Consider the following 27,701-nt stretch of genomic DNA (forward strand, 5'->3'; position numbering starts at 1 on the left):
TCAACATGACAAAGTTAGTTTTAGCCTCAACTGCTGACAAATACATAACTACTGTCAAGAAAGTAGCAATACAAGACCTAGAAGAAATATAAGCGTTGAAAGAAATGTAAACAATCATCCTCCCTGTGCTCCTCCAGCTTTATTGAGTTTAAAATTACATTTCTATGTTCTAGGACTTCAGTTGCATTTCCTTCCGACTTAAACTGAGTACAAGCAAATGGTATTTTTACAGTAGTCTAAGTGATATTGTACAAAAATAACATTTGATTTCTGTGAAAACATTCTCCACTCCCAAATAACTGCTAATTCTGATGATCTGACAACTGTGTTCTTGATGCACATTTTTCCTCCAAGGTAAAAGTTTCCAAAATCGTTTTTTTTGGGGGGAAACGTCTACCTTGGTCTATTTACCCATATTCCTTTAAATTGTAAACAATTATTTTTTTTTCTATTATAAAAGAACTTAAGATTCTTTCAATTTCTCCAAAAATGTAACGCCATTTATCGATAACGCATCATTCATGTTATCGCCCGGCACTTAGCTGCTTGTAGGGCCCAGATGCAGATGGATCATATAGTGTGAACTGTTACCAATGTCATCCCGCTAAAACAAACCATACATGGAAGTTCAGGTTTCTTTTTACTCCCTTCTTACTGAGACTCACTTTCCACAAGCCCAGAGGTCCTCTATATCCCATATATTTAGTCCCATTCATTCATCTCTGCTCACCAGTGGCTTGGAAAGAAGGGGTTCTTTAACAAAGCATTAAACATAACACTGCTACCAAACTAAACAAACTTTTTTTGTGTTGAATGCAGAATTTTTTTTTTTTACCCCTTTCTTTATATTAAATGTCGAGAGGCTCACTGGCCCGGGACTAGCCTCTGTCAGCCAACCTTTGGCCGGTGAAGAGGATTCAGAGAAAAACAATACAACCAACCATCAATCAGAAAAAAATAGGAGGGGCAACAAAGGGCACTGATTATGCTGTGGCTTCAATGGTGCACTCTTTTGCCAGGTGGCCAGTGTTGCCGCACTTGTAGCAGTTCACCTCACTGGCTTTGCTGCACTGCACAGCCACATGGCCGATCTCGCCACACCTGGGGGGAGGGGAAACAGAACGTCGGTTGACCAAGCATAAGAGTTAACATTTACATGGCTCTGGCGAACTAAACTGGAAATGGCTGCCAAGGCAATGGTTTTTGCTAACTCTCAAAAAGCAAAAGGACCATATACACAGCACAAACATTTATAAATCTAGATGCACTACTTGAAAGCTTGCCAATTAGATGATACATGCCTATAACTAAAGACTACAGCAAAACCATTTGTCCCCAAAAAAGGGGGTACCAGACTGCATGTCACTCCTGAGAAGACTTGTCGAAACGCGTTGTGTTTCTGCTTTCAGCAGTTGTTAGTGAAGTTTGCTCTGTACATGGGAACATGCAAGCATGAGTCGGTACCATGCGTTTTCATTACCACATTTTTTCCACTAAAAATACTTTTACTATGTGGTCACTCACCTGTAACATTTTACTTTATCACAAAGTTTCTGGATGTGGCCAAAGCCTCCGCAGGAATAGCACTTCTGCTCATTGGCATGGTCGCAGTCGCGGGCCACGTGGCCAGCCTTGCCACAGCTGTAGCAACACTGCTCCCGCTCCTTCTTGGGCTCCTTGCAGTCACGGGAAATATGGCCGCTCCTGTGGCAGTTGTAGCAGGCTGAAGAGAAAGAGAAAAAAAAAAAGTGCATTAAAGGTTTGTTCTCTACATGTAAGCAAATAACAACGACATGGCTATCAATAATAAAAGGCACATCTTCCAAACACCATTATTATTCAACCAACAAGAATGTGGTGTACAATGTCAATAACATGTAGTAAACATTTTTGAAATCCCATGTGTCCCCAGATCCTGACAGCAGGACCCAGTACATAGTGACAGTCATGAGAAAGCTACAACTATTGCTCACTCCAAAGCTGAACAAGTCCATACTAGAGCTACAAGTACAAATGTACAAAAACTCAGGAGTTGTATTGACAAAACCATTTACATGTACTTAGCATTAAAGGGATCAAAATTATTCTCACCATCCTCGGTCTGTTCACAGTCCCTGGCAATGTGACCTTGCTCTCCACAGCGATAGCAGAACAGATCTAGAAAAAAAAGAAAAGAAATGTGACCTAGAGGTTTACTCTACACTCATCCGTGAAAAGAACACTGGCAACTTACTGAGGAGGAACATGCATCGCTTTGCCGCCATGTTAACTAAGTTGTGACCTAGGTGCTTGTGAACTAAATCACTAGAATGAAGTAATAGACGTGATTAAGACAACCGTGCTTCATCGTTTGAATATCCCAGTGATAACGAAGTGATATGACTGAAAGCCCCTGATAACACTGAGGTTATTTGCCATGGGAGAAGACTTTGTAAAATTAAGGCAGCTGCTTAGAATTGGTCATTTAGCTCTCCGATTGACAAACCAGTCTCACACACAGTGCAGAATTTGTGAGTGTCCCAAAAACAAGAAAAGTACCCTTTCCTCTTCCTCTGCCCCTGCCGCGGCCACGCCCTCCAGCTTCGGGACAGTTCTTGATCCAATGCCCAGGACGGCCACATCGGAAGCACTCGCTACTGCTCATCTCCATAATCTGCAGAGAAAACAGAAATGACTGTTATTGGAAACCAAAATTAGTCTTGTCATTTCAAAGGAGGCAGGAATTCTAAGGGTATGGTAGACAATTCAACACAGTAGAGGCAAAGGTCAGGGTTGTCTAATAAAAGCTGGGCGGATCAATGGCTTGTTCCTGACTCAACCATGTGCTAGCTTGAGTGGTAAGCGCTGGTATCTGGCTAGCTGGTGGCTACTATTCTAAAATGTCAAAAAGAAGGATCGGTATGCCACCTGTCACTATTTGCCTTTCAATGAGTTAAAGGCAAATGGTCTGCTGGTATGAAAGTACATGTGACAAGCATGAAATCATTAGTCTCTGAAAATAATGAAAGTATGTTAATTCAGAGTCAATACCAGCTACATTTACAATATCTAACCTTGCCATGTTGTCCACATTCATACATTGATAAAGGCACGGACATCAGTTTCTCTGTCCATTACATTTCCCCCAAGACAAGTGTTTGCTGAAAGGCAGCAAAAGCAGAAAGCCATGTATAAATGTAGTTACTGTAACTAGATAGATTAATAAGTAACTTAGTAGTGGCTTGTTATAGTGGTGCTAACGTTAACTGATGGTAATTCCAGCTTCGAAATATGACAACTTCTTGTTTACAAGGTAGCTTGCGCAAATACAATTTCAGTAGTTAACCACGTGCAGGATGTTATGAATATGTCAATAAGGGGGCAATGAATTAACATTTCGTGGTAGCTTCAATACCTACGGTGGTTTGGCCATGGCTACCTGTCAGACCAAGCTGACAAACTATTAAACGTGCCTACCCTACAATACTAGTGTAGCTAGCTAGGTAGTTAGCCAGCCTACTACCTAACGTGCTAGTAACACAGTAACGTTAGCTAGCTACAGTAATGAAATATGTCACGCCTGGCCAGTTGATTGGCGATGGTACCTAGCACACAAAAACCTGGTTAACTGCAAAACAAGGATTATTCTCCCTGAAATGTTGATATACCGAATTACTATTTAGACTGATCCATTAAATGGAATTTATCTTAGGTAAAAGCATGAATGGTGCATGAGGCTTTCTGGCCTTGTCACGTTGAGATAACAGCAGCTGTTGCTGCTGCTGCAGTCTGAAGAAAAACGCTAGCACCACCTCTGCAGTTTTGAATGTGGCACTAGGCCGCGTCGCAGCCATACAACATTAATAAAAATGGAAGTGATAAACCACATTCACAAATAATTCGTTTCAATAGTATATTGCTGGACACATTTTAATGAGGGAAAATTCTAATAGGGCTAATTTCCCGCGCATAACGAACCACATCGTAGTAGCTAGCTAGCCAACGACAACAACGTTAGGCCACAGATCCAGTAGAAAAGGCTAATGCTAACGTTACCCGCGTTGGCGGACATCACTCAGCAAGTAATTTCGCAATAAAAAACACATGATTTCGAATGTTTTTTTTTTTAATGGCACTTCTAAGTTTGACACTTTAGCTAAGGTCGGAAATAAAAAGGTTACATGTTTTTAATTACTCACCTACCTTAGCTAGCAACCTAGCTACGCGATTCTCTGCTGTTTACGCCTCCTCTCTCCGTTGCGCCACATGCGGTGTGAACCGAGTTTCTAGAATGTGTCATTCACGTTATCCAGTCAAAGCAAACGCAGCACTTGGGCACGGTCTTTTTCCAGTACCAATGGCAAACGAGCGCATGTGGACACCGCCTCCACGGAGTGGCGAATCACTGAGCAAGACAGCAATCATGTCCCGCCTCCCAGGGTGTCTGTTGTCAAATCTCAGGTGATCTCATATTTCCAAATTTTGATGTTAATTAATTTGCCATATATTTCGCGTAGAACTAGCCTAAATACAATTATGGATCTTCTTCTTTCCTCTTTGGGTTACATTCTAATAGCTTTCCATCTCCAAATATTAAAAATATAAGAGCGGTAGGTGTAGGCTGCAATAGGCTACACATTGTGTGCATCAGCGTTGAATGACTAACACCAGTCATCTCATGGGCATGCAAACAATCAATCAAATATAATTATTTGTTATTCAGTATTGAACATTGCCCAATGAGTGGTGGATCATTTTGATATAAGGTAAAGGGTATATCAAGTTTAAGAATATTAGTGTATGGGATAAATGGATGCAGACTGACCCATCCCTGTTCCACACAGAGGTTGCATCATAGGTAGGCTATTTGAGTACAGTGCTGATTAGTGAGAGACATTACACTAAATCATGGAGGCTAAGCATTTCAGCTCACTACGCCCTGAGCGCATGGTCAGATCAATAAGTGGGAAAGATGCAATCTTAAGGGGGCCTGTACTGTCATGCACATGGAAAGGATAGGTCAATTTCACTAGGGTGATGTGGGATATTGAAACCCTTAAATGCATTGTCCATCTAGACTCTAGAGGGATTCTCTAAATGACATTGCATCATTTTGGTATAATGAATACCAGTGACTGGACACTTCTCCCTGACATAACGGTTTTCTGGTTTCCTCCCAACCCTGTAGCTGATGTTGCACTGATGATGAGACTGCATCCTAATGGTTACCTTAAGATCACACAGGGATAAAGCCCTGCCCTCATCCTCTTAGGCTGCATGCAAAGTGTTTGCATTGGTATTTCTGGGGATTTGTTGCTGTCAGGATATGAATGAGGTAGTTGCTTTAATGGAGATTTTTGGAATGGAAATTAAATCAAATATATGATCAGAAAATGGTGAGCATTTGACAGGAGATAGATGATATATGCAGCTATGAAGTTATGATGATCAAAGCATTTTTGACAAGGATGTCATCTGCCTTGTGTATTCAGTGTGCCCATCGCGTCAAGGAGAGCAGGCTGGTCTGTGCTGGTGAGGAAAGCAACATTGCTACACTTAACTAAAGCGGTCTGATCATTCTCCTCCTCAATTGGCCTTGGCGATAGAACTCTGGAGTCTTCAATGTCATCATCCGTGGTTACCTCAGGGGACCTTCAGCTGGGGATCTGATCTTGATCACATGAGTAGTTGAGTAGTTGGTTTGAAGGTAAGATAAGAGCCGAAGATCCAACTTCTCTACTTAACAGTGTACGCTTGTCCTTTGCTATGAGAAAGTAATCTATTTCATGATGAGAACATGTCTCAAATAGGATAGATGCAGTATTTTGAGATTCAATTTCAAATTGTTAGGCTACCAATATTTTTCTATTTCAAGTCACCAGGATTTTAAAATCCCCTGTAAAAAATCGAATGGACAGGGCTAGTTTGATCACTATTTACACAGTTAAACTCAGTTAGTTAACCTGACAATTGACTCATCAGTTGACTCCTGGTACAGATACAAAATACATATCGCCTTTAGAAAATAGCCTAATGTTGATGTCCACTGAATTAGTCTTTAGGTAGTGTCTTATTTTCACCAGATGATGGGGTGCTTGTTATTCTTTTCGTGGATGTCTCATTCTGCAACTGATTAACAGCATATATTCTTATATCCAGTGCCTTCAGAAAGTATTCATATCCCTTGACTTATTCCACATTTTGTTGTGTTACAGCCTGAATTCAAAATTGATTAAATTGTTTGTTTTTCTCACCCATCTACAAACATTACCAATAGGTTCCCTGCTTTACGAGGCTCTGGAATACCTCCCTGGTCTTTGTGGTTGAAACTGTGTTTGAAATTCACTGCTTGACTGAGGGACCTTACAGATAATTGTATGTGTGGGGTACAGAGATGAGGTAGTCATTCAAAAAATCATGTTGAACACTATTATTGCAAACCGAGTGAGACCATGCAAGTTATTATGTGTTAAGCACATTTTTACTCCTGAATTTATTTAGGCTTGCCATAAAAACAGGTCTACTTTTCAATCTCAACACTGTAATTGCATTCATCCTAAATGCCCCCCCTTTAGATAGCTAGGCTAAATGTTGTCTCGTTGTGTGCTGTCTGTCAGTCCCCAACCTGCATCACACGTTCATAGTGCAGTAATAACATGTGGTTGTTTTCTATTAGGCTACACCTCCACTTTTTGGACTTTGTTTTCTTTTCGCCAGTTATTGACATAAAAAGTAAATATCAAAGTGTCAGAGTGGGTGGGCTTAAATTTGTGTCCTCATTATGGCGCAGTGAGTGTGTATGGCTGAAATTATTTTTATGACTGCAGGGTCCTGTTTCAATCACTGGCGTCAGGCAGGCGCACGACACGAACTCAAAGTATTTCACCTTCTGCATATCGTCGTAAATATTGCGAACAACATAACTAGGCTACAACAACTTTTTTAGTTTTAATTTGCATCAACCTAATAGAAGCAGACGGTTCTAGTATCCTTCACTTGTGACTTCGAGAAGGTGTCTCTGTTGGACTTGTAGGACCTAGGCTACAGTCATTTTTTCACTCAGCGTAAGTAATGGAAGAAAGACTAAATATATTTTTAGGGATTGGTTAAGTAACCCATCGGGTTTTCCTAGTTGGTGGACATTATTGCATACATGGGAATGGTTTGGTAGCTTACATTGATACATTGTTACTTTTTTTCCGGGCTCCACATTTTGGATTAATCATAATAACACGCTACTTTTTTCTCCCTGAATGCGTTGCGATGATGTCATCGACTCTACATTTCCTCCAGTTATGGCGGAGCTGAAGTTTTCTAACTTGTTTTGGTAAGTTTGCTCTGACAGTGCCATTAATTCTGCACAAAATTGGATTGCAGCTGTCGTCTTTCTCCCGTGCCAGATCACTGCGAGTCTTGTTGGAGTCAGTATCACAAATAGGTGTAATTATTGTGACAGGAAAATGGTGATGTGTGAAGTTTCGGTTGCTGTTGGAGTTTGGATCGTACGGGAAATAGGCCTAGATAGGCTGTTGTCATATTTTATACAGCGTGGTATTGTTTGTGCTACTTCAATCTAACAGTCTTTAGAGGAAATGTTGAGTTAACCTTGCAAATTATAGGACTGAGAATTCAGTCATTTCTACCAATATTCTCCTCCACAAATGTATATAATACATTCTTTGCATTATATTCTCATTCTATAACACACTGACATTTATGTAGTATAGCCATGTTACTTTATAGAACATGTGTAGTTATTGCATTGCATACATTTTCACACTTTAATGTAGTAAGTAGGCCTATGAACTGAGTGTGATAAATCTAAGTGAATTGTTTTGCTGTCGGTGTTTGTTCAAGAACGTCAGCTCTGTGCAGTGTTGCGCAAAGGAGGGAACGGGACAAAAATAATCTGTTACCGGCTGACTACACCGCTCGCGTCGCGTGCGTTGCAAAATGAATTTAGAAATCTTTGTTATTCAATTATTGCACCGACACTGCTCGCGCGTGTCAACGAGTGTCTGCATTGCCAAGGGCTAAAATATAACTCCTTTCTATTTCTCCTCATTGGTTATACCCACGTGGGTGATTGAAAGACGAACTGTGTTGCTGGTCGTGTAGTAATACTATGAAAGTTTAGATGCCAATCACCATATAAGTTCAAAGATGAAAAGCCTGGAAGGAGGAGAGATGACTAGAAATGACTCGGTTGACCGTTTTATGTGTGGATTAATTGGCGGAGTAGAGGACCTTGTGCTTTTCAGGTAAAATAACAACTCAATGTTTATATCCCAGGACAAATTAGCTCGCAACAGCAAGCTAGCTAAATAGGACAAATTAGCTAGCAAGTGCAAGCTAACTACATAATTGCCATAAATGTTTAATGCTTTTCGACCTGTCCCTAAATTAATATAATTGGTTCAGAGTTTGTTTTTATACTTTAACCTGCGTGTCGTGATCGCGTTTGGTATGGGGGACAAAATAAATGTATGCATGATGGCGCATGCGCACAGCCGGTTTGGGTTCCATGTTAGGCTTGTGTCCTTTCACTAAACATTCCACCAATGTGTATGTGTTCACTAGATGACTGACAGGGAGTGCTGTTCTGAAGTCACCGTCCGCCATTATGATACTCCTGATAAGGAAAGCTTCCATAAGAATGAATGGGAATTTACAGTATCAATGTAATGTTGTGAGGACAAAAATACATGCATTTAATTATTTATTTTTTGTAGTGGGGACCGCAACTCTATAAAAAAATGTAAAAATGTTTTTACATTTTACATTTTTATTGGCTTCTGTTCAGTTCATACAATTCTATGTATTGCTTTAAAAAAAGTATGCATTAGAGTGTCTGTAATAGGAATTTTCTTTTACCTTCCAAAACCTGTAGCTGTTGAAATTAAAGCATGTAGCTCACCTCTCTACACTACAAAGCAACACAATGTCGATTACTATAATGTAAAGCTGGAGAAGTTAATGCATGATCCCATAATAATATGTTTTCAATATTGCTGACCAATTAAAGATCAATCTGTTGTAAAGTTACTTCCACATGAAGCCAGTAAAAAGAAATTGCAATAGTCAAGATCAATACATTTCTCTTAGTACAATAAACCTAGGAACTCTCTTACGACAATAGATTGCAGTCAGAGTGCAGTATAACTGCAGTACACTGTAGTATAACTGCAGTTAGAGTGCAGTATAACTGCAGTATGCTGCAAATACTGCGCCCAAAATAACACCGTTTTTACTGCAGTAATTTTGCAATATTACTGCAGTAGTAACCTCAGTCTGCAGATAGACATTATTGAGCTAAAAGCTTCACGCGCTGCATGTCCCGCCTCTCCTATTTACTCATTGTTTTTTGCAAGCATACTAACCTACGTGGGTGATTGAGAGATGACGAGGTCCACAAACCAGTCCAGTTGGTGGCGGTAATGCTAATGCACCTTAAAATTGGTTTCCAACCACCATATAAATTCCATAGAAGAAGAGCAAGAAGAAAGATGAACGAGGATAGATGAATCAAAGAAAACGACCTAAAACCTAAGTAGGTTTCCCCTTTTATCTGTGGATTAATTGTAGAGAACACACAATTTTGCATGACTCAGAATTTGTTAAAATTCGAAGAAGATCCAGATAAAAAAGGACCATACCCACTGGGCACATGCTGGTTGAATCAATGTTGTTTCCATATAATTTTAATGAAATTACGTTGAACCAATGTGGAATAGACGTTGAATTGACATCTGTGCCCAGTGGGTATGCATTTCAGGTAAAATAACAACCCAATGTTTATCTCCCAGGACAAATTAGCTAGCAACACCAAGCTAGCTAAATTTCCATGACAGGTTGAAACACAAGAAACGGTCCCCAAATTAATATAGTTGTTTTTGGTATTTTAACCTCCATCGCACGCATGTTGATTTTGTCCATCCACACCAGATGCGATCATGACACGCAGGTTAAAATCCACAGATAAAAAGGGGAACCTAGTTAGTTTTTAGTTAGTTATCTTTAATTAATACCTCATCGTTTATCTTTCAAGCATCCACGTGGGTTTGTTTCTTCCTGATACCAAATAATTTGCAGCGTGTGGAGCGTCTCAAATAGAACCAAGTTCTATTTTAGTGCTTGGCTATACAGATGCTAATTCACACGAGTGAGCAGCGTCAGTGAAATGATTGAATAACATGTATGTGTACAGTTATTTGGCAACGCTCGCGCACACAACGTGGCTGGTGAGGTTTGCATGTTAGGTTTACTTTGCGGGAATAGAAATTGTGGTGGTGTATTGTATAACTTGCTGCTTCTGAACTGTGCATTTTGCCTAGTCATGCATATTGAAAACAACAACTTTTTTTATTTTATTTATTTTATTTGAACTTTATTTAACCAGGTAAGCTAGTTGAGAACAAGTTCTCATTTACAACTGCCACCTGGCCAAGATAACGCAAAGCAGTGCAACAGAAACAACAACACAGAGTTACACATGGAATAAACAAGCGTACAGTCAATAATACAATAGAAAAAAAGAAAGTCTATATACAGTGTGTGCAAATGGCATGAGGAGGTAAGGCAATAAATAGGTCATAGTAGCAAAGTAATTACAATTTAGCAGATTAACACTGGAGTGATAGATGAGCAGATAATGGTGTGTAAGTAGTGATACTGGTGTGCAAAAGAGCAGCAAAGTAAATAAAAACAATATGGAGATGAGGTAGGTAGATTGGGTGGGCTATTTACTGATGTTTAGCTGATGTTTAAAGCTAGTGAGGGAAATGTAAGTCTCCAGCTTCAGCGATTTTTTTCAATTTGTTCCAGTCACTGGCAGCAGAGAACTGGAAAGAAAGGCGGCCAAAGTAGGTGTTGGCTTTGGGGATGACCAGTGAAATATACCTGCTGGAGCGCGTGCTATGGGTGGGTGTTGTTATCGTGACCAGTGAGCTGAGATAAGGCGGAGCCAGTGGGTCTGGCGACGAATATGTAGCGAGGGCCAGCCGACTAGCGCATACAGGTCGCAGTGGTGGGTGGTATAAGGCGCTTTGGTAACAAAACGGATGACACTTCTTAGTGAATCCAATAGATAAACACAATCTTTGTCACAATTTGTCTTTGTAGTGCTGGATGACACTAGTCTGGCTAACATCTAACACTTAAAGTCTGATGTTGTTGGCACAGTGCGTTGATAATGAAGGAGGCTGTGCTTTTACTGGTTGGCTCTCTTTTGTGTCTTTCTCACTCAAAAACTGACACGTACAGCCAAACACAGCCCCCGAGCAATCCCAACAACGAGGTCTCAACTCCCGTGGATTTTTGTTGTTGTTCAAAGAACCAATCAAACCTGTTGCACAATTTTTTAGTGAATATTGCATTAACTAGTGGTCTCCTTTCCAGACCAGTGTGGTCACAGCTCTCCCTGCACTGTGAGTCATGTCAGCTAGGCTAGGATGACACTGCATTGTCTGCATGAAGGCAGCTGGAGGAGTATCAATGTCCATTTCTCTAACAAGTGCAATTGCTCTTGCCCCAGTGACAAAGCCTGCTTATGGCAGGGACTGGAAACATTATATTTCATTGGCATTGTTGCTGGTGCACCCACTTCCTACCCTGTACAATAGTCAACCTGATTATTTTGAACACAACTCCAACTGAGGTATGGTGGTCTCACCGGCAATGGTCGTGTTCCTGTTGAGTAGGCCCTTGGTTTTGTGTTGTGACCTGTGAACCCTGTGGGGTTAAAGTTTACAACAGTAGTCAATCATCTCTGTCATGTCAACTGTTCTCTGTTTAAGATGTAACTCTTGTGTCCACACTCCACATGACCAGAGACAGGCTGAGACAGTATTTACATTTCTTGTGTTTATGTGTGCTGCTGCATTTGTATTGAAAACAAGATCAAAGCAGGTGCATATTTGTAGTAAAATGGGCCAAAGCGCTTGATGGTACAATTTGATGAGATCTATCAACTAGAAAGTGCTCTTGTTTTCAGATAAGCCTCCCTGTGGCTCAGTTGGTAGAGCATGGTGTTTGCAATGCCAGGGTTGTGGGTTCGATTCCCACGGGGGGACAGTACGAAAAAAAAAAAAAGGAAAAAAAAATGTATGAAATGAATTGAAATGTATGCATTCACTACTGTAAGTCGCTCCGGATAAGAGCGTCTGCTAAATGACTAAGATGATTGCAATGAGGACACAAATATGCTATTTGAAGTGTTTCTTTCCAAAATGCAATATATCCATTTTCAGATAGGTTGGTAAATCAGTTTTTATTGTTTAAAGAATTTCTGAAAGAGATTGTAGCTCAGTTGGTAGAGCATGGTATTTGCAACGCCAGGGTTGTGGGTTCGATTCCCACGGGGGGCCAGCAAAAAAATGTATGAAATTGTATGAAATGTATGCATTCACTACTGTAAGTCGCTCTGGATAAGAGCGTCTGCTAAATGACTAAAATGTAAAATGTTTTTTTCACTGTCTAATCATGGCATGGGATTGTTCAATGACAGAAATATATTTGTTTGAAATCTATCACTTCATAGTTTCATGTCAGATAGACAAATAATCATGTTTTTTTGCAAAACGTTATATATCCGCCGCACTCTCAGAAATAAGTAGCACTGCTAGGTTTTACACAGTCAAATGTAAAACATTTTTTTTAAAGAACTACAAATGATACAATTGTGACATCAATATTTTACAGTTTTTATTTTTATGAATCAATACAGTAATAGGAGATCTGTATGTAAAACATTTACATTGGACATTTTAGTCATTTAGCACATGCTCCTATCCAGACCGACTTAGTTAGTGCATTCATCTTAAGATAGCCAGATGAGACAACCACATATCACAGTCAAATATACAGTATACAAACATTCCATTCCAGCTAAAGAATGAATATAGAGCATTTTTCCCCCAAAAAAATATTTTTGATACACACCTAAAATCTAGCAATCAAAAATCTGAGAACAGTAATACAGTTGAAGTCGGAAGTTTACATACACTTAGGTTGGAGTCATTAAAACTAGTTTTTCAACCACTCCACAAATTTCTTGTTAACAAACTGTAGTTTTTGCAAGTTGGTTAGGACATCTACTTTGTGCATGACACAAGTAATTTTTCCAACAATTGTTTACAGACAGATTATTTCACTTTTAATTCACTGTATCACAATTCCAATGGTCAGAAGTGTACATACACTAACTTGACTGCGTCTTTAAACAGCTCTGAAAATTCCAGAAAATTATGTCTTGAGAAGCTTCCGATAGGCTAATTGACATCATTTGAGTCAACTGGAGGTGTACCTGTGGATGTATTTCAAGGCCTAGCTTCAAACTCAGTGATTCTTTGCTTGACATCATGGGAAAATAAAAATAAATCAGCCAAGACCTCAGAAAAAAAATTGTAGACCTCCACAAGTCTGGTTCATCATTGGGATCAATTTCCAAACGCCTGAAGGTACCGCATTCATCTGAACAAACAATAGTATGCAAGTATAAACACAATGGGACCATATAGCCATCATAACGCTCAGGAAGGAGACGCGGTCTGTCTCCTAGAGATGAATGTACTTTGGTGCGATAAGTGCAAAACAATCCCAGAACAACAACAAAGGACCCTGTGAAGATGCTGGAGGAAACAGGTACAAAGGTATCTATATCCACAGTAAAACGAGTCCTATATCGACATAACCTGAAAGGCCGCTCAGCAAGGAAGAAGCCACTGCTCTAAAACCGCCATAAATAAGCCAGACTACGGTTTGGAACTGCACATGGGGACTAAGATCGTACTTTTTGGAGAAATGTCCTCTGGTCTGATGAAACAAAAATGGCCATAATGACCATCGTTATGTTTGGAGGAATTAGGGGGAGGCTTGCAAGCCAAAGAACACCATCCCAACCGTGAAGCACGGGGATGGCAGCATCATATTGTGGGGGTGCTTTGGTGCAGGAGGTACTGGTGCACTTCACAAAATAGATGGCATCATGAGGAGGAAAATGATGTGCATATATTGAAGCAACATCTCAAGACATCAGTCAGGAAGTTAAAGCTTGGTCGCAAATGGGTCTTCGAAATGGACAATGACCCAAGCATACTTCCAAAGTTGTGGCAAAATGGCTTAAGGACAACAAAGTCAAGGTATTGGGAGTGGCCAACACAAAGCTCTGTCCTCAATCCTATAGAAAATCTGTGGGCAGACCTGAAAAAGTGTGTGTGAGCAAGGAGGCCTACAAACCTGACTCAGTTACACCAGCTCTGTCAGGAGGAATGGGCCAAAATTCACCCAACTTATTGTGGGAAGCTTGTGGAAGGCTACCTGAAACATTTGACCCAAGTTAAACAATTTAAAGGCAATGCTACCAAGTGTTAATTGAGTGTATGTAAACTTCTGACCCACTGGGAATGTGATGAAAGAAATAAAAGCTGAAATAAATCATTCTCTCTACTATTCTGATTTTTCACATTCTTAAAATAACGTGGTGATCCTAACTGACCTAAGACAGGGATTTTTACTTTGATTAAATGTCAGTAATTGTGAAAAACTGAGTTTAAATGTATTTGGCTCAGGTGTATGTAAACTTCCAACTTCAACCTGTATTTTACACACACATGAAGAGCTCATTTCTGGTGAAAAAAAAACACAAATGTGAAAAATTATAGCATTTTGGAAATAAACTCTTAATTTGTGCTTTGATTTTGAATCTTTGCAGGTACTTTGTTTCGTGTGTGTTGATATGTAGCGGATGTGCTGGTGAACCACGCTTGCGTGATGAGTAACCTTGCCTTAAGGTTTGCATTTGCTACCTGAGCTAATTATAGGCAGGAGACTCAATTTCGAAGTATTCGAACCCATTCGGTTATAAATATATTGTTGATTTTGTCACAAAACACATTTTCTCACCCAACATGTAACCTCACACAACTTTACTTGCTCTAAACAGAGTCATCCAGTATCATGTGTAGAAACCTTGCCTAGTTCACAGTCTACTGACATGGCTGACCTCTAGTGTGGCCTGATATTCTCTGTGTCCCCAGAGCGCTGAGAGCACTAGTGTTTGCTGATGGAGCACCTCCAGGGAGCGTGGAAGACCCTGAGCAACGGCTTTGGAATGAAGGACTCTGTGTTCGAGGGCCCCTGCCTCTCCCCCACCATGGTTCAGGGCTTTCCATACCAGCGCCGCTCCTCAGACGACGGCAAGATCCCTGACTCTAAGACCAGCAGCACCATCCGAGTCTACCTCCCCAACCAGCAGCGCACCGTGGTGAGTCTAATAGAATAATAATATTAATGTTGTGACTAACGGTACATTTCATTTGAAGAGCCTTTCAAAAACACCCAAAGACACTATACACGTGGACACACAATGAAAACAGTAGTTCAGAGGACAGGGAGTGAGTGGGATTACGGAAACAACAACACACTGTTGCACTGCTGTTGTTTTGAGTGAGTGCTTATTTAACTGAGTCATCTAAGTGTGGCAGTTTATTGGTGGAAAATTTGCTGCCTAGATTGATTCTCACCATCGTACACAGACCAAAGGGTAAACCATTATCCAAAAATATAATATATTATGCACATGTTTGTGTTTTAACTAGTCACATTAAGTGTTGTTGTTGTTAAGTGTGTTTGTTGTGGTCCCCCAGGTGAACGTGAGGCCGGGTATGACCCTGCACAGCTGCCTGATCAAAGCGCTGAAGGTGCGGGGTCTGCAGCCGGAGTGCTGTGCTGTCTTCAGACTGCACCCAGGACAGAGGAGGTATGCGCTAGGCACTGGAGAGGGAGATCAGAGGGGTGTCACTGGCTCTCCACAGTGTAGGTGACAGTTATCGCTAACCACTGACACAGGGTCAGATATTATTTCACCCACCTAATATTTAAAGCTAGGATCGAGAGTGGGACAAGCTGATCCTAGATCTGTGGTTAAGGGAAACTTATACCTTGTTTTATTTTTTTCAGCGATGTGGTTAAACTTTTCTGCAAAAAGCTTTCTACAGCTATTCCACCTTTCAGGTTAAGACGTGTTGAATGACCTTTTCTAGTCTTGGTCTGTAGTCTCCAGTAGGTGTTACCTTACTAAATGTGTCATGTCCCTTTTCTAACAGTAAAAAGTCACGTATGGATTGGAATACCGACTCCACCTCACTAATTGGGGAAGAACTGCTGGTGGAAGTGTTAGATCATGTCCCCTTGACGACGCACAACTTTGTAAGTAGCCCATAATAATTTTACACCATTCACCCAGGCCGTTACTATTGACTGGAAAATAAATAAGTACTTAATTCTCCTCTTTAACTTTCAGGTTCGGAAAACATTTCTTAAGTTAGCCTTCTGCGATATATGCCAGAAGTTCCTTTTGAACGGTTTCCGTTGCCAAACATGCGGCTACAAATTCCATGAGCATTGCAGCACCAAAGTGCCCACGATGTGTGTGGATTGGAGCAACATCAGACAGCTCCTGTAAGTCTCCTCTCCTCTACTGTGCAGAGCAAAACAAAAAGTCTGCCAACACCTAACTGTTTGTAATGAATAGCAAGAACACTTACAAAACAATATGAATGTGTTAAGTACAACTATATATTAATCGGTGAATAAATAATGTTATGAACATTCTAGCATAGGGGATAAATGAATGTACTACTCTCACAGTCTGCATTGTTGATAGATATTCAGAACTGATAGATACAAATGACATGTTCTACAAAGGATACCTCCAATTGCTGAGAACAGTGTTGTCAGGATAAAGTAACCTCTGTTGATATGGTTTCTGTAGTAGAGTAGTTCATAGGGACCCAGTTTTGCATACAGGCACTAGGAATAGAGAATTGTTTTGCATGCAGGTTTTAGAAGTCAATTTTTCAACAGTAAGCATTTGTAGATGGCTATCACTGGCAATGAAGGGATACATGGTTCACTTTATCTGGCAACCTTCCATGGTGCTTTCTTTATCCTGAAGTATTTTAAACAGATGTACAGTTGAAGTCGGAAGTCTACATACACTTAGGTTGGAGTCATTAAAACTCGTTTTTCAACCACTCCACAAATTTCTTGTTAGCAAACTATAGTTTTGGCAAATCTACTTTGTGCATGACACAAGTAATTTTTCCAACAATTGTTTACGGAGAGATTATTTCAATTATAATTCATTGTATCACAATTCCAGTGGGTCAGAAGTTTACATACACTAAGTTGACTGTACATTTAAACAGCTTGAAAATTCCAGAAAATGATGTCATGGCTTTAGAAGGTTCTGATAGGCTAATTGACATCATTTGGAGTCAATTGGAGGTGTACCTGTGGATGTATTTCAAGACCTAGCTTCAAACTCAGTGTCTCTTTGCTTGACATCATGGGAAAATTAAAAGAAATCAGCCAAGACCTCAGAAAATACATTGTAGACCTCCACAAGACTGGTTCATCCTTGAGAGCAATTTCCAAACGCCTGAAGGTACCACATTCATCTGTACAAACAAAAGTATGCAAGTATAAACACCATGGGGCCTCGCAGCCGTCATACCAATCAGGAAGGAGACGCGTTCTGTCTCCTAGAGATGAACGTACTTTGGTGCGAAAAGTGCAAATCAATCCCAGAACAACAGCAAAGGACCTTGTGAAGATGCTGGAGGAAACCGGTACAAAAGTATCTATATCCACAGTAAAATGAGTCCTATATCGACATAACCTGAAAGGCCGCTCAGCAAGGAAGAAGCCACTGGTCCAAAACCGCCATAAAAAAGCCAGACTACGGTTTGGAACTGCACATGGGGACAAAGATCGTACTTTTTGGAGAAATGTCCTCTGGTCTGATGAAACAAAAATAGAACTGTTTGGCCATAATGACCGTAGTTATGTTTGGAAGAACTAGGGGGAGGCTTGCAAGCCAAAGAACACCATCCCAACCGTGAAGCACGGGGGAGGCAGCATCATGTTGTGAGGGTGCTTTGCTGCAGGAGGACTGGTGCACTTCACAAAATAGATGGCATCATGAAGACGGAAAATGATGTGGATATATTGAAGCAACATCTCAAGACATCAGTCAGGAAGTTAAAGCTTGGTCTCAAATGGGTCTTCGAAATGGGCAATGACCCAAGCATACTTCCAAAGTTGTGGCAAAATGGCTTAAGGACAACAAAGTCAAGGTATTGGAGTGGCCATCACAAAGCCCTGACCTCAATCCCATAGAAAATGTGTGGGCAGAACTGAAAAAGCATGTGCGAGCAAGGAGGCCTACAAACCTGACTCGGTTACACCAGCTCTGTCAGGAGGAATGGGCCAAAATTCACCCAACTTATTGTGGGAAGCTCGTGGAAGGCTACCTAAAACGTATGACCCAAGTTAAACAATTTAAAGGCAATGCTACCAAATATTAATTGAGTGTATGTAAACTTCTGACCCACTGGGAATGTGGTGAAAGAAATAAAAGCTGAAATAAATCATTCTCTCTACTATTATTCTGACATTTTACATTCTTAAAATGAAGTGGTGATCCTAACTGACCTAAGACAGGGAATTTTTACTCTGATTAAATGTCAGTAATTGTGAAAAACTGAGTTTAAATGTATTTGGCTCAGGTGTATGTAAACTTCCGACTTCAACTGTATCTCTCTGTCTCTGTCTCTCTTGTTCTCTCTCTCTAGGTTGTTCCCTACACCAGGTGAAAGTGGGGGTCCATCTCTTCCTCCACTTACATCTCGACGAATGAGAGAATCCCGATTTCCTAGCAGGTACGGCCACCCCTCCTGCTCCAGACCTCTGACTTACCACCTCTGATCCCTGTGTGATATTGGCCCCATGGACCACTTTCACCATAGCACTGTGAGCAAGGTTAACCCCAGGCAGTAATACAGTATCAGCAATTAGACAACTACAGAAGTTCAGTAAAAGTCTTCCTATTGACTTACTATTTAACATCGACTAAGGGTTGCGTGTGGTAGTAATTTATTTAACTACAGTACAGTAAGTTAAGTACTTGGGCTCTTGGAGTTAATGGTGGTCAAATGCTAAGGGTTCTTTGGTTGTCATGCTTGACTGGCCCTCAGCTGATGCAGCTGTAAGTTGTAAAGCACCTTAACTTGGGCCTCAAACTGAATTAAGGCCTGTTTTTGATTACGTCTCCAGCTTTATGAAGCTTTCCCTGTCCAGGGGGCTGATGTAACCAGAGGTGTAAAAAGAGCCTGTGGTTTCAGAAGCATTTAAAACAGTTTAAAAGCACTCCAATCGCCAAAGTAGCTCACACACGGTATCAAGTTGTTCCTTGCAGAATAATCTAAAATGCTCTTTCGAAACACATTTCTGTTTTGGCCAAAAAGGGGATTATTTCTCAGAGTGATTTACACGATAAGAAGTGTGTTGTAATACAGTATAAGCGCTGTTGTGGTACATCACTCACATGGGGTGCCACTTTCACCAGCAACCGACAATACAGTACAAGAGACTGTCCAGCAGAAGTATAGCAGGGTGTGTCTGGCAAAAATGACGCAACATGGCAGAAATGAAACTTACAAGCTGCCATCCACCACAACCCTGTGAGACTAATTTGAAGAAGTTTCAGAATGATCTTATGTGAAGTTTTCCCTAACAAGAACTGATGGTGTATGTAGAATGTGTAAGCATTCGCAGAGCACCTCAATGGCATCAGTCTGAGAACTTTCTAAGACTTACAGAAACAACAATAGTAATAATTGAATCATGGTAATACTATTTGATCTTTGATAATCCCCAAAATCGTCATGACAAAACCATGGCAAGCGATAGACTAGTGTCCTGTCCAGGGGGCCCTGGGATAGACTAGCTTCCTGCCCAGGGGGTGTACTTAACTACATCAAGCTGCCTCACGATACTGAAACAGGAGATGCTCATATGAGGCACACCAGCTCGCACAAGCCAAGGCGATATCCCAACTCCTAAGCCTGATGTTCCCCCTGTGTTCACCCCCTAGTTCTCTGCACCGCTACTCAACCCCTCACGCCTTCAACTACACAGCCCCCTACCCACCCACAGCGGGCACTCTGTCCCAGAGACAGCGCTCCACCTCCACGCCCAACGTCCACATGGTCAGCACCACCCTGCCCGTCGACAGCAGCATGATTGAGGTAACAACACACCACGGGGGCCCCCAGGGGAGTCCTGGATGTCCAGGCAACCATTCTGAAAATAACCTCCCTGCCCGATCTGGCCCTTCTTACACTCCAGGAATCCATACCATCCTCCTCTGCCTCACTTCTGTCCACCATCCTCCCCCCTTATGTTTTCTATTAAGTAATCCATCTTGCATGTTTACTTTCCATGATTTTCTTGATTGTGTTCGATATCACTTTCTATATTCATCACTTACTGTATTCTTTTCTGATTCGTTTTTTATTTCTCCATACCCGAGTGTATTTGGAAAAATTTGACCTTGAATGCTGTATCTAATATGCCCACAAAATTGAACACCCAGGTAGCACTCTTTCTCTCCTCCCTTACCTTCCTTCACTCTGTCTCCTTTTCCTTCCCTGTCCTCACTGTCCCACTGTGTCGTGCCCTGATTGGGAGTAGCTAGATTGCCTGAATGCCTACCCTAGCTCCTGGTGCAGGCGCTTCTGGCTGAAGAGGAGAGTAGGTATTGTTCGCTTCTCCAACTCTTTTCTTGAGGCGACTTCAGAGAGCCCAGCCAAGGTTAGGAGGCAGAGTGTCTGAGTGTTGTGTGATAAACAACATGGCATGCTTTTACAGTGTCTGTATCTAACTGAATTATCAAACTGTTGAATGATTAGTGTTCATTTGATATTTGTAAAAACGTGACAGAATATTTTCTCTTTTGTTTTCATAGGAGGCAATGCGTAATCATGAAGCAATGCGTAATCATGACTCAGGTAAGATTTTCGAAAGTTTCTGCTATGCTAAAGGAAACATGTATAACATCCCACAACAACACTTTGTCATAACCTGGTGTGCTGAATACCGTTGGCCATCTTCCCTCTCTAGACGGGAGTTCCCCCAGCCAGAGTCCCACAAGCTGGTCACAGTCTAAAACCCCAGCGCCAGACAGACGAGAAAGGGCTCCGTCGTTCAACACTCAAGAGAAACACAAAATTGTAAGCTAGACAGTACTTTCAATTCCTAGGAATAACTGCATATGTGTATTGTATGTAATATCTACTGTATATAGAGAATGTGGATTTATATTGCTTATCCTCCTCCAGCGTCCGAGGGACAAGCGAGACTCTAGTTACTACTGGGAGATTGAGGCCAGTGAAGTGGTGCTGCACTCCCGTATTGGCTCAGGCTCCTTCGGAACGGTATACAAAGGGAAATGGCACGGTGAGCATGCTTCTGGATAAACACAATTCTTGTAACACTTGGACTGTTGTAGGCTGTTTCTTCTAACCACCCCACGAGTGTAACACTTGTGCTGAGTCTAGTCTACTTGGCGATTCGCTTCCCCTCCTCTCTGTCGTGTAGTTTGTTGAGAGATGGCCACACAGCAGCTAAGGAAGTTTCTTTACCACATGTGTGTCTGTTGTAGGTGACGTAGCAGTGAAGATCCTAAAGGTGATTGACCCCACACCGGAACAGTTCCAGGCCTTTAGAAACGAGGTGGCTGTGCTAAGGTAAGAGGGGGTGAGAGTAGTGAAGAGGACTATAGTGATGCCCATATTGCATTCAGGGTATTCACTTTAGAGAGAGCAATAAATTGACCCTATAATGTGTTTATTGGTAGATTATCTTCATGCAGCATTATCTCTCTCTTTCACCACAGGAAAACACGACACGTCAACATCCTATTGTTCATGGGCTACATGACGGAGGACAACCTGGCCATCGTGACCCAGTGGTGTGAAGGCAGCAGCCTCTATAAACACCTCCACGTCCAGGAGACCAACTTACAGATGTTCCAGCTCATAGACATCGCCAGGCAGACAGCTCAGGGCATGGAGTGAGTCCATACAGCAGGGACAAGCTTAGGTGTAGAATGATATTATTGCTAGCTGTATAGGGATGCTAGTTTTACAAGGATGCTAACTTAAGATCGACGCTATAGAAGGATGATAGCTTTAGAAGGATGCTAGATTTTTTCCCCTTTTATTGTTTTTAACATGCAACTGAATGTCCTAAAATACAATTTTCACTGTATTTCTCTTTCAGCTATTTGCACGCCAAAAACATCATCCACCGGGACATGAAATCAAACAGTATCCTTTTCTCAGTGGCGTAAAGTACTTAAGTAAAAATATTTGAATGTACTTTTTTGGGTATCTGTACTTTACTTTAATATTTATATTTTTGACAACTTTTACTTTACTACATTCCTAAAGAAAATTCTGTACTTTTTACTCCATACATTTTCCCTGACAACCAAAAGTACTTGTTACATTTTGAATGCTTAGCAGGACAGAAGAATAATCTAATTCACACACTTATCAAGAGAACATTACTGGTCATCCCTACTGCCTCTAATTTAGCAGACTCACTAAACACATGCTTCATTTGTAAATGATGTCTGAGTGTTGGACCATGCCCCTGGCTATCCGTATATCATTTTTTAAATTAAATAACGCGGTCTGGTTTGCTTTATATAAGGAATTTGAAATGATTTATACTTTTCCTTTTGATACTTAAAACCTCTTCAGCGTCTCGTCCCGTTAGCGGGATCAAAATCCAGCGAAAAATCATATCGCCATTAGCATAACAAAATGTAATACTTTCTTTTTTCATTTTTTTTTTCAAATTATATCGTTTTATAGATACACATCTCCTGAATCGACCCACGTCGTCCGATTTCAAAAAGGTTTTACAGGAAAAGCAAATCATTAGATTATGTTAGAGGAGTCCATCGTAAAAAGCAGCAACATAGCCATTTTCCGACCAACCACATGCATCACAAATAACCAAAAAACAGCTAAATGCAGCACTAACCTTTTACAAACTTCATCAGATGACACACCTAGGACATCATGTTACACAATGCATGCATTCTTTTGTTCAATAAAGTTCATATTTATATATGAAAACAGCATTTTACATCGGCGTCTGACGTTGACTAACTATTTTCCCGTCAAAAGCATCCGATGAAACAGTGCTACAATTTACTGAATTACTATTCGAAAACATGTTTAAAATGTAATATTGTCATTCTAAGATTTATAGATGAATATCTCTTGAAAGCACCTGTCATACCAGATTTAATAATAACTTTACTGGGTAATCACACTTAGCGATAAAAGGGGATGCGATACTCAGAAAATGAGCTAGTAAATACAGCTCGGCGCCATCTTGGAACAATCGCATATCACATCTAATGTTTGTATAATATTGTCAATAATCCCTTACCTTTAGTTGTCTTCATCAGAAAGCACTTCCAGGAATCCCAGGTCCACAACAGATGTATTTTCGGTCGAAAAAGTCCATCCTTTATGTTCCATTAGCTTTCTGTTGTTAGCGCGTCTGAATGCTGTATCCAACTACTCTGCCGTGCGCGCCACAGCAGTTTCGAAAAAATAACGTTTTTTTTCACATTTAGGTTCGTTCAAACATGTCAAACGTTGTATAACATAAATCTTCAGGGCCTGTTTCAACAAGAGAGCCAATAAGATTCGAGGGGGATGATTTCATTGTGTTTCAAAACGTTTCCAAAGGTGGGCGTAGACAGGGCCGCCGGCGTCATAATGGTGATGGCCCTCCCCCTGTGACCAATTTCCAACGCGTCTCATTCACTGAGTTTCGACAGTAGAAGGCTCAAAACACTTTGTAAAGACTGGCGACATCTTGTGGAAGCAATAGGAAGTGCTCAATAAACGATATCTCACAGTGTGAATAATAGGCGACGACGTGAAGTTGAGTCCACAATTCAGAATTCCACTTCCTGGTTCAATCGGTCTCGGGGTTTTGACTGCCATATGAGTTCTGTTATACTCACAGACACCATTCAAACAGTTTTAGAAACTTTAGGGTGTTTTCTATCCACAGGTATTAATTATATGCATATCCTAGCTTCTGAGTCTGATTAGTAGGCCGTTGAAAACGGGCACGAATTTTTTCCAAAATGCGTTGTGGCGCCCCCTATCCTAGGGTAACGTCAAGAGGTTAAGTATATTTTAGCAATATCATTTACTTTTGATACTTAAGTATATTTAAAACCAATTACTTCTAGACATTTACTCAAATAGTATTTTACTGGCTTTCACTTTTACTTGAGTAATTTTCTGTTAAGGTACTCTTCTATTGGATACTTTTTACACCACGGTATTTTCTTCGTACTCTTTCATGCTCAGTCACTCTTGTGACAACTGAATTTAAAAAATTGTCGGCTTGACATTAGACAGACAAATGATATGAGCTCAGATATTTAGTTTTTTCCACAGACTCAGCTGTCTCTGCCACAGCTCTGCCTCCTTGACAGCAGACAGATATCTTCCTACACGAGGGCCTGACGGTGAAGATTGGCGACTTTGGTCTGGCCACAGTCAAAGCCAGGTGGAGTGGTTCTCACCAGGTGGAGCAACCTTCAGGGTCCATACTGTGGATGGTCAGTAACAGGACATAGAACATTTAATTGTGCGTTTCTTGTGTGTTTGACTTGACTGTTAAAAATGACACAAAATGAAACTGATAAGTTACCACCCATTAGACCCCTATGAGAAGTTGATTCATTATGGTTTTCAGATTTACTCATTATGGTTCCCGGAATTGTAAATTAAATCAATTTAGTCATGTTTGTTTGTTCCATCCTCTGTTCTCAGGCTCCAGAGGTTATCCGGATGCAGGACAATATGCCCTATAGTTTCCAGTCAGACGTGTACTCTTACGGTGTTGTCCTCTATGAGCTGATGACAGGAGAGCTGCCATACTCACAGATAGCCAACAGAGACCAGGTAAATTCAGCCTGCCACATAACCATCTCTAAAACCATGGTACTTTGACCTCTCCTGCCGTGTTTGAGTTTAACATATAAAATATAACTTGGATTGTAGGACCCAGTTTCAGCCACATGGTCTGTATTTCCCTGGCCTGGGTTCCAGTGTGTGGGTGTCAGAGGGGTAGATGGGTTCAGTGTCACTGGCTGGCTGACTGTCTGAGTGGGGATTTGTTTGTTGTATGGAGTTGATGGAGAGAGACAGCGAGAGAGTGCTCGCACGTGCAGTGATTTAAAGCAACGATATTCAAGTGATGGGCTGTTTTAGAACTCAGCAGCTGTGACGTGGTAAGGGTGGACCCAGGTGCAGAGAAGAGACCAGATGAGGAATCAGTGGTTAAGTATAACCTAATACTTTACTGAGAAACTGTAGCCGCAGGATCACAGTACACTTTAAAAAACAACAAACACTAAGTCTCGAAAATTCGCTCAGGAAATTCGCTCAGGAAACGAACGCACACAATGCACCTGTTTGAACTCATTACCTGTATAAAAGACACCTGTCCACACACTCAATCAAACAGACTCCAACCTCTCCACAATGGCCAAGACCAGGGAGCTGTGTAAGGACATCAGGGATAAAATTGTAGACCTTCACAAGGCTGGGATGGGCTACAGTACAATAGGCAAGCAGCTTGGTGAGAAGGCAACAACTGTTGGCGCAATTATTAGAAAATGGAAGAAGTTCAAGATGACGGTCAATCACCCTCGGTCTGGGGCTCCATGCAAGATCTCACCTCGTGGGGCATCAATGATCATGAGGAAGGTGAGGGATCAGCCCAGAACTACACGGAAGGACCTGGTCAATGACCTGAAGAGAGCTGGGACCACAGTCTCAAAGAAAACCATTAGTAACACACTACACCGTCATGGATTAAAATCCTGCAGCGCACGCAAGGTCCCCCTGCTCAAGCCAGTGCATGTCCAGGCCCGTCTGAAGTTTGCCAATGACCATCTGGATGATCCAGAGGAGGAATGGGAGAAGGTCATGTGGTCTGATGAGACGAAAATAGAGCTTTTTGGTCTAAACTCCACTCGCCGTGTTTGGAGGAAGAAGAAGGATGACTACAACCCCAAGAACACCATCCCAACCGTGAAGCATGGAGGTGGAAACATCATTCTTTGGGGATGCTTTTCTGCAAAGGGGACAGGACGACTGCACCATATTGAGGGGAGGATGAATAGGGCCATGTATCGCGAGATCTTGGCCAACAACCTCATTCCCTCAGTAAGAGCATTGAAGATGGGTCGTGGCTGGGTCTTCCAGCATGACAACGACCCGAAACACACAGCCAGGGAAACTAAGGAGTGGCTCCGTAAGAAGCATCTCAAGTTCCTGGAGTGGCATAGCCAGTCTCCAGACCTGAACCCAATAGAACATCTTTGGAGGGAGCTGAAAGTCCGTATTGCCCAGCGACAGCCCCAAAACCTGACGGATCTGGAGAAGGTCTGTATGGAGGAGTGGGCCAAAATCCCTGCTGCAGTGTGTGCAAACCTGGTCAAGACCTACAGGAAACGTATATGATCTCTGTAATTGCAAACAAAGGTTTCTGTACCAAATATTAAGTTCTGCTTTTCTGATGTATCAAATACTTATGTCATGCAATAAATGCAAATTAATTACTTAAAAATCATACGATGTCATTTTCTGGATTTTTGTTTGTTTTAGATTCCGTCACTCACAGTTGAAGTGTACCTATGATAAAAATTACAGACCTCTACATGCTTTGTAAGTAGGAAACACTGCCGATTTTGCAGGTTATCAAATACTTGTTCTCCCCACTGTATATGGGGCTTTGGTGATAAAACAGATGGCACTGATAGACTGCATCCAATTTACTGAGTAGAGTGTTGGAGGCTATTTTCTAAATGACATCGCCGAAGTCGAGGATCGGTAGGATGGTCAGTTTTACGAGGGTATGTTTGGCAGCATGAGTGAAGGATGCTTTGTTGCGAAATAGGAAGCCGATTCTAGATTTAATTCTGGATTGTAGATGCTTAATGTGAGTCTGGAAGGAGAGTTTACAGTCTAACCAGACACCTAGGTATTTGTAGTTGTCCACATATTCTAAGTCAGAACCGTCCAGAGTAGTGATGCTGGATGGGCGGGCAGGTGCGGGCAGCGATCGGTTGAAGAGCATGCATTTAGTTTTACTTGCATTTAAGAGCAGTTGGAGGCCACGGAAAGAAAGTTGTATGGCATTGAAGCTCATCTGGAGGTTAGTTAACACAGTGTCCAACGAAGGGCCAGAGGTATACAGAATGGTGTCGTCTGCGTAGAGGTGGATCAAAGAATCACCAGCAGCGAGAGCAAAATCATTGATGTATACAGAGAAGAGAGTCGGCACGAGAATTGAACCCTGTGGCACCCCCATAGAGACTGCCAGAGGTCCGGACAACAGGCCCTCCGATTTGACATACTGAACTCTATCGGAGAAGTAGTTGGTGAACCAAGTGAGGCACTCATTTGAGAAACCAAGGCTGTTGAGTCTGCCAATAAGAATGTTGTGATTGACAGAGTCGATAGCCTTAGCCAGGTCGATGAATACGGCTGCACAGTAATGTCTCTTATCGATGCGGTTATGATACTGTTTAGGACCTTGAGCATGGCTGAGGTGCACCCATGACCAGCTCTGAAACCAGATTGCATAGCGGAGAAGGTATGGTGAGATTCGAAATGGTCGGTAATCTGTTTGTTAACTTGGCTTTCAAAGACCTTAGAAAGGCAGGGTAGAATAGATATCGGTCTGTAGCAGTTTGGGTCTAGAGTGTTTCCCCCTTTGAAGAGGGGGATGACCGAGGCAGCTTTCCAATCTATGGGATTCTCAGA

At 41.4% G+C, this 27,701-nt stretch overlaps 2 protein-coding genes across 7 annotated transcripts in view; one reads left to right on the plus strand and one right to left on the minus strand.

The window, feature by feature from the left end:
* Positions 1-119: 119 nt before the first annotated feature.
* Positions 120-4,322, minus strand: cnbpa (CCHC-type zinc finger, nucleic acid binding protein a). 4 transcript variants are annotated; one of them, XM_014145420.3, is made up of 5 exons: positions 4,183-4,322; positions 2,545-2,653; positions 2,092-2,157; positions 1,525-1,723; positions 120-1,101 (listed from the first exon to the last, which is right to left on the minus strand). In XM_014145420.3, the coding sequence occupies exons 2-5, from the start codon at positions 2,648-2,650 to the stop codon at positions 984-986; spliced, it is 489 nt and encodes a 162-aa protein (XP_014000895.1). In that variant the 5' UTR covers positions 2,651-2,653; positions 4,183-4,322; the 3' UTR covers positions 120-983.
* Positions 4,323-6,769: 2,447 nt separating this feature from the next.
* LOC106571905 (RAF proto-oncogene serine/threonine-protein kinase) overlaps positions 6,770-27,701 on the plus strand; it is a 35,508-nt gene continuing 14,576 nt past the window's right edge. The window contains exons 1-17 of one of the 3 annotated variants that reach the window (XM_014145454.3): positions 6,771-7,043; positions 7,273-7,306; positions 15,015-15,241; positions 15,624-15,736; positions 16,083-16,185; positions 16,280-16,437; positions 18,615-18,701; positions 19,916-20,069; positions 20,515-20,634; positions 20,789-20,831; positions 20,944-21,053; positions 21,162-21,279; positions 21,485-21,569; positions 21,719-21,895; positions 22,105-22,151; positions 24,366-24,484; positions 24,699-24,830. In XM_014145454.3, coding sequence (XP_014000929.2) covers positions 15,041-15,241; positions 15,624-15,736; positions 16,083-16,185; positions 16,280-16,437; positions 18,615-18,701; positions 19,916-20,069; positions 20,515-20,634; positions 20,789-20,831; positions 20,944-21,053; positions 21,162-21,279; positions 21,485-21,569; positions 21,719-21,895; positions 22,105-22,151; positions 24,366-24,484; positions 24,699-24,830 — 1,767 coding nt within the window. In that variant the 5' untranslated portion in view covers positions 6,771-7,043; positions 7,273-7,306; positions 15,015-15,040. Of the gene's footprint in view, positions 7,307-15,014; positions 15,242-15,623; positions 15,737-16,082; positions 16,186-16,279; positions 16,438-18,614; positions 18,702-19,915; positions 20,070-20,514; positions 20,635-20,788; positions 20,832-20,943; positions 21,054-21,161; positions 21,280-21,484; positions 21,570-21,718; positions 21,896-22,104; positions 22,152-24,365; positions 24,485-24,698; positions 24,831-27,701 lie in introns of all 3 variants that reach the window. The other 2 variants (XM_014145455.3, XM_045695924.2) reach the window with 2 other exon arrangements.

Source organism: Salmo salar, chromosome 15, assembly GCF_965601325.2.
Source record: "Salmo salar chromosome 15, fSalSal1, whole genome shotgun sequence".
NCBI classification, from domain to species: Eukaryota; Metazoa; Chordata; class Actinopteri; order Salmoniformes; family Salmonidae; genus Salmo; species Salmo salar.

Excerpts from the sequence above, each read along its gene's own strand:
- cnbpa (XM_014145417.3), bottom strand. The coding sequence starts at position 2,650 with ATGGAGATGAGCAGTAGCGAGTGCTTCCGATGTGGCCGTCCTGGGCAT. Across the intron at positions 2,158-2,538 it reads GGGCAGAGGAAGAGGAAAGG|ATCTGTTCTGCTATCGCTGT; the intron begins GTACTTTTCTTG and ends TTTTTTTTCTAG. Across the intron at positions 1,724-2,091 it reads CTGTGAACAGACCGAGGATG|CCTGCTACAACTGCCACAGG; the intron begins GTGAGAATAATT and ends CTTTCTCTTCAG.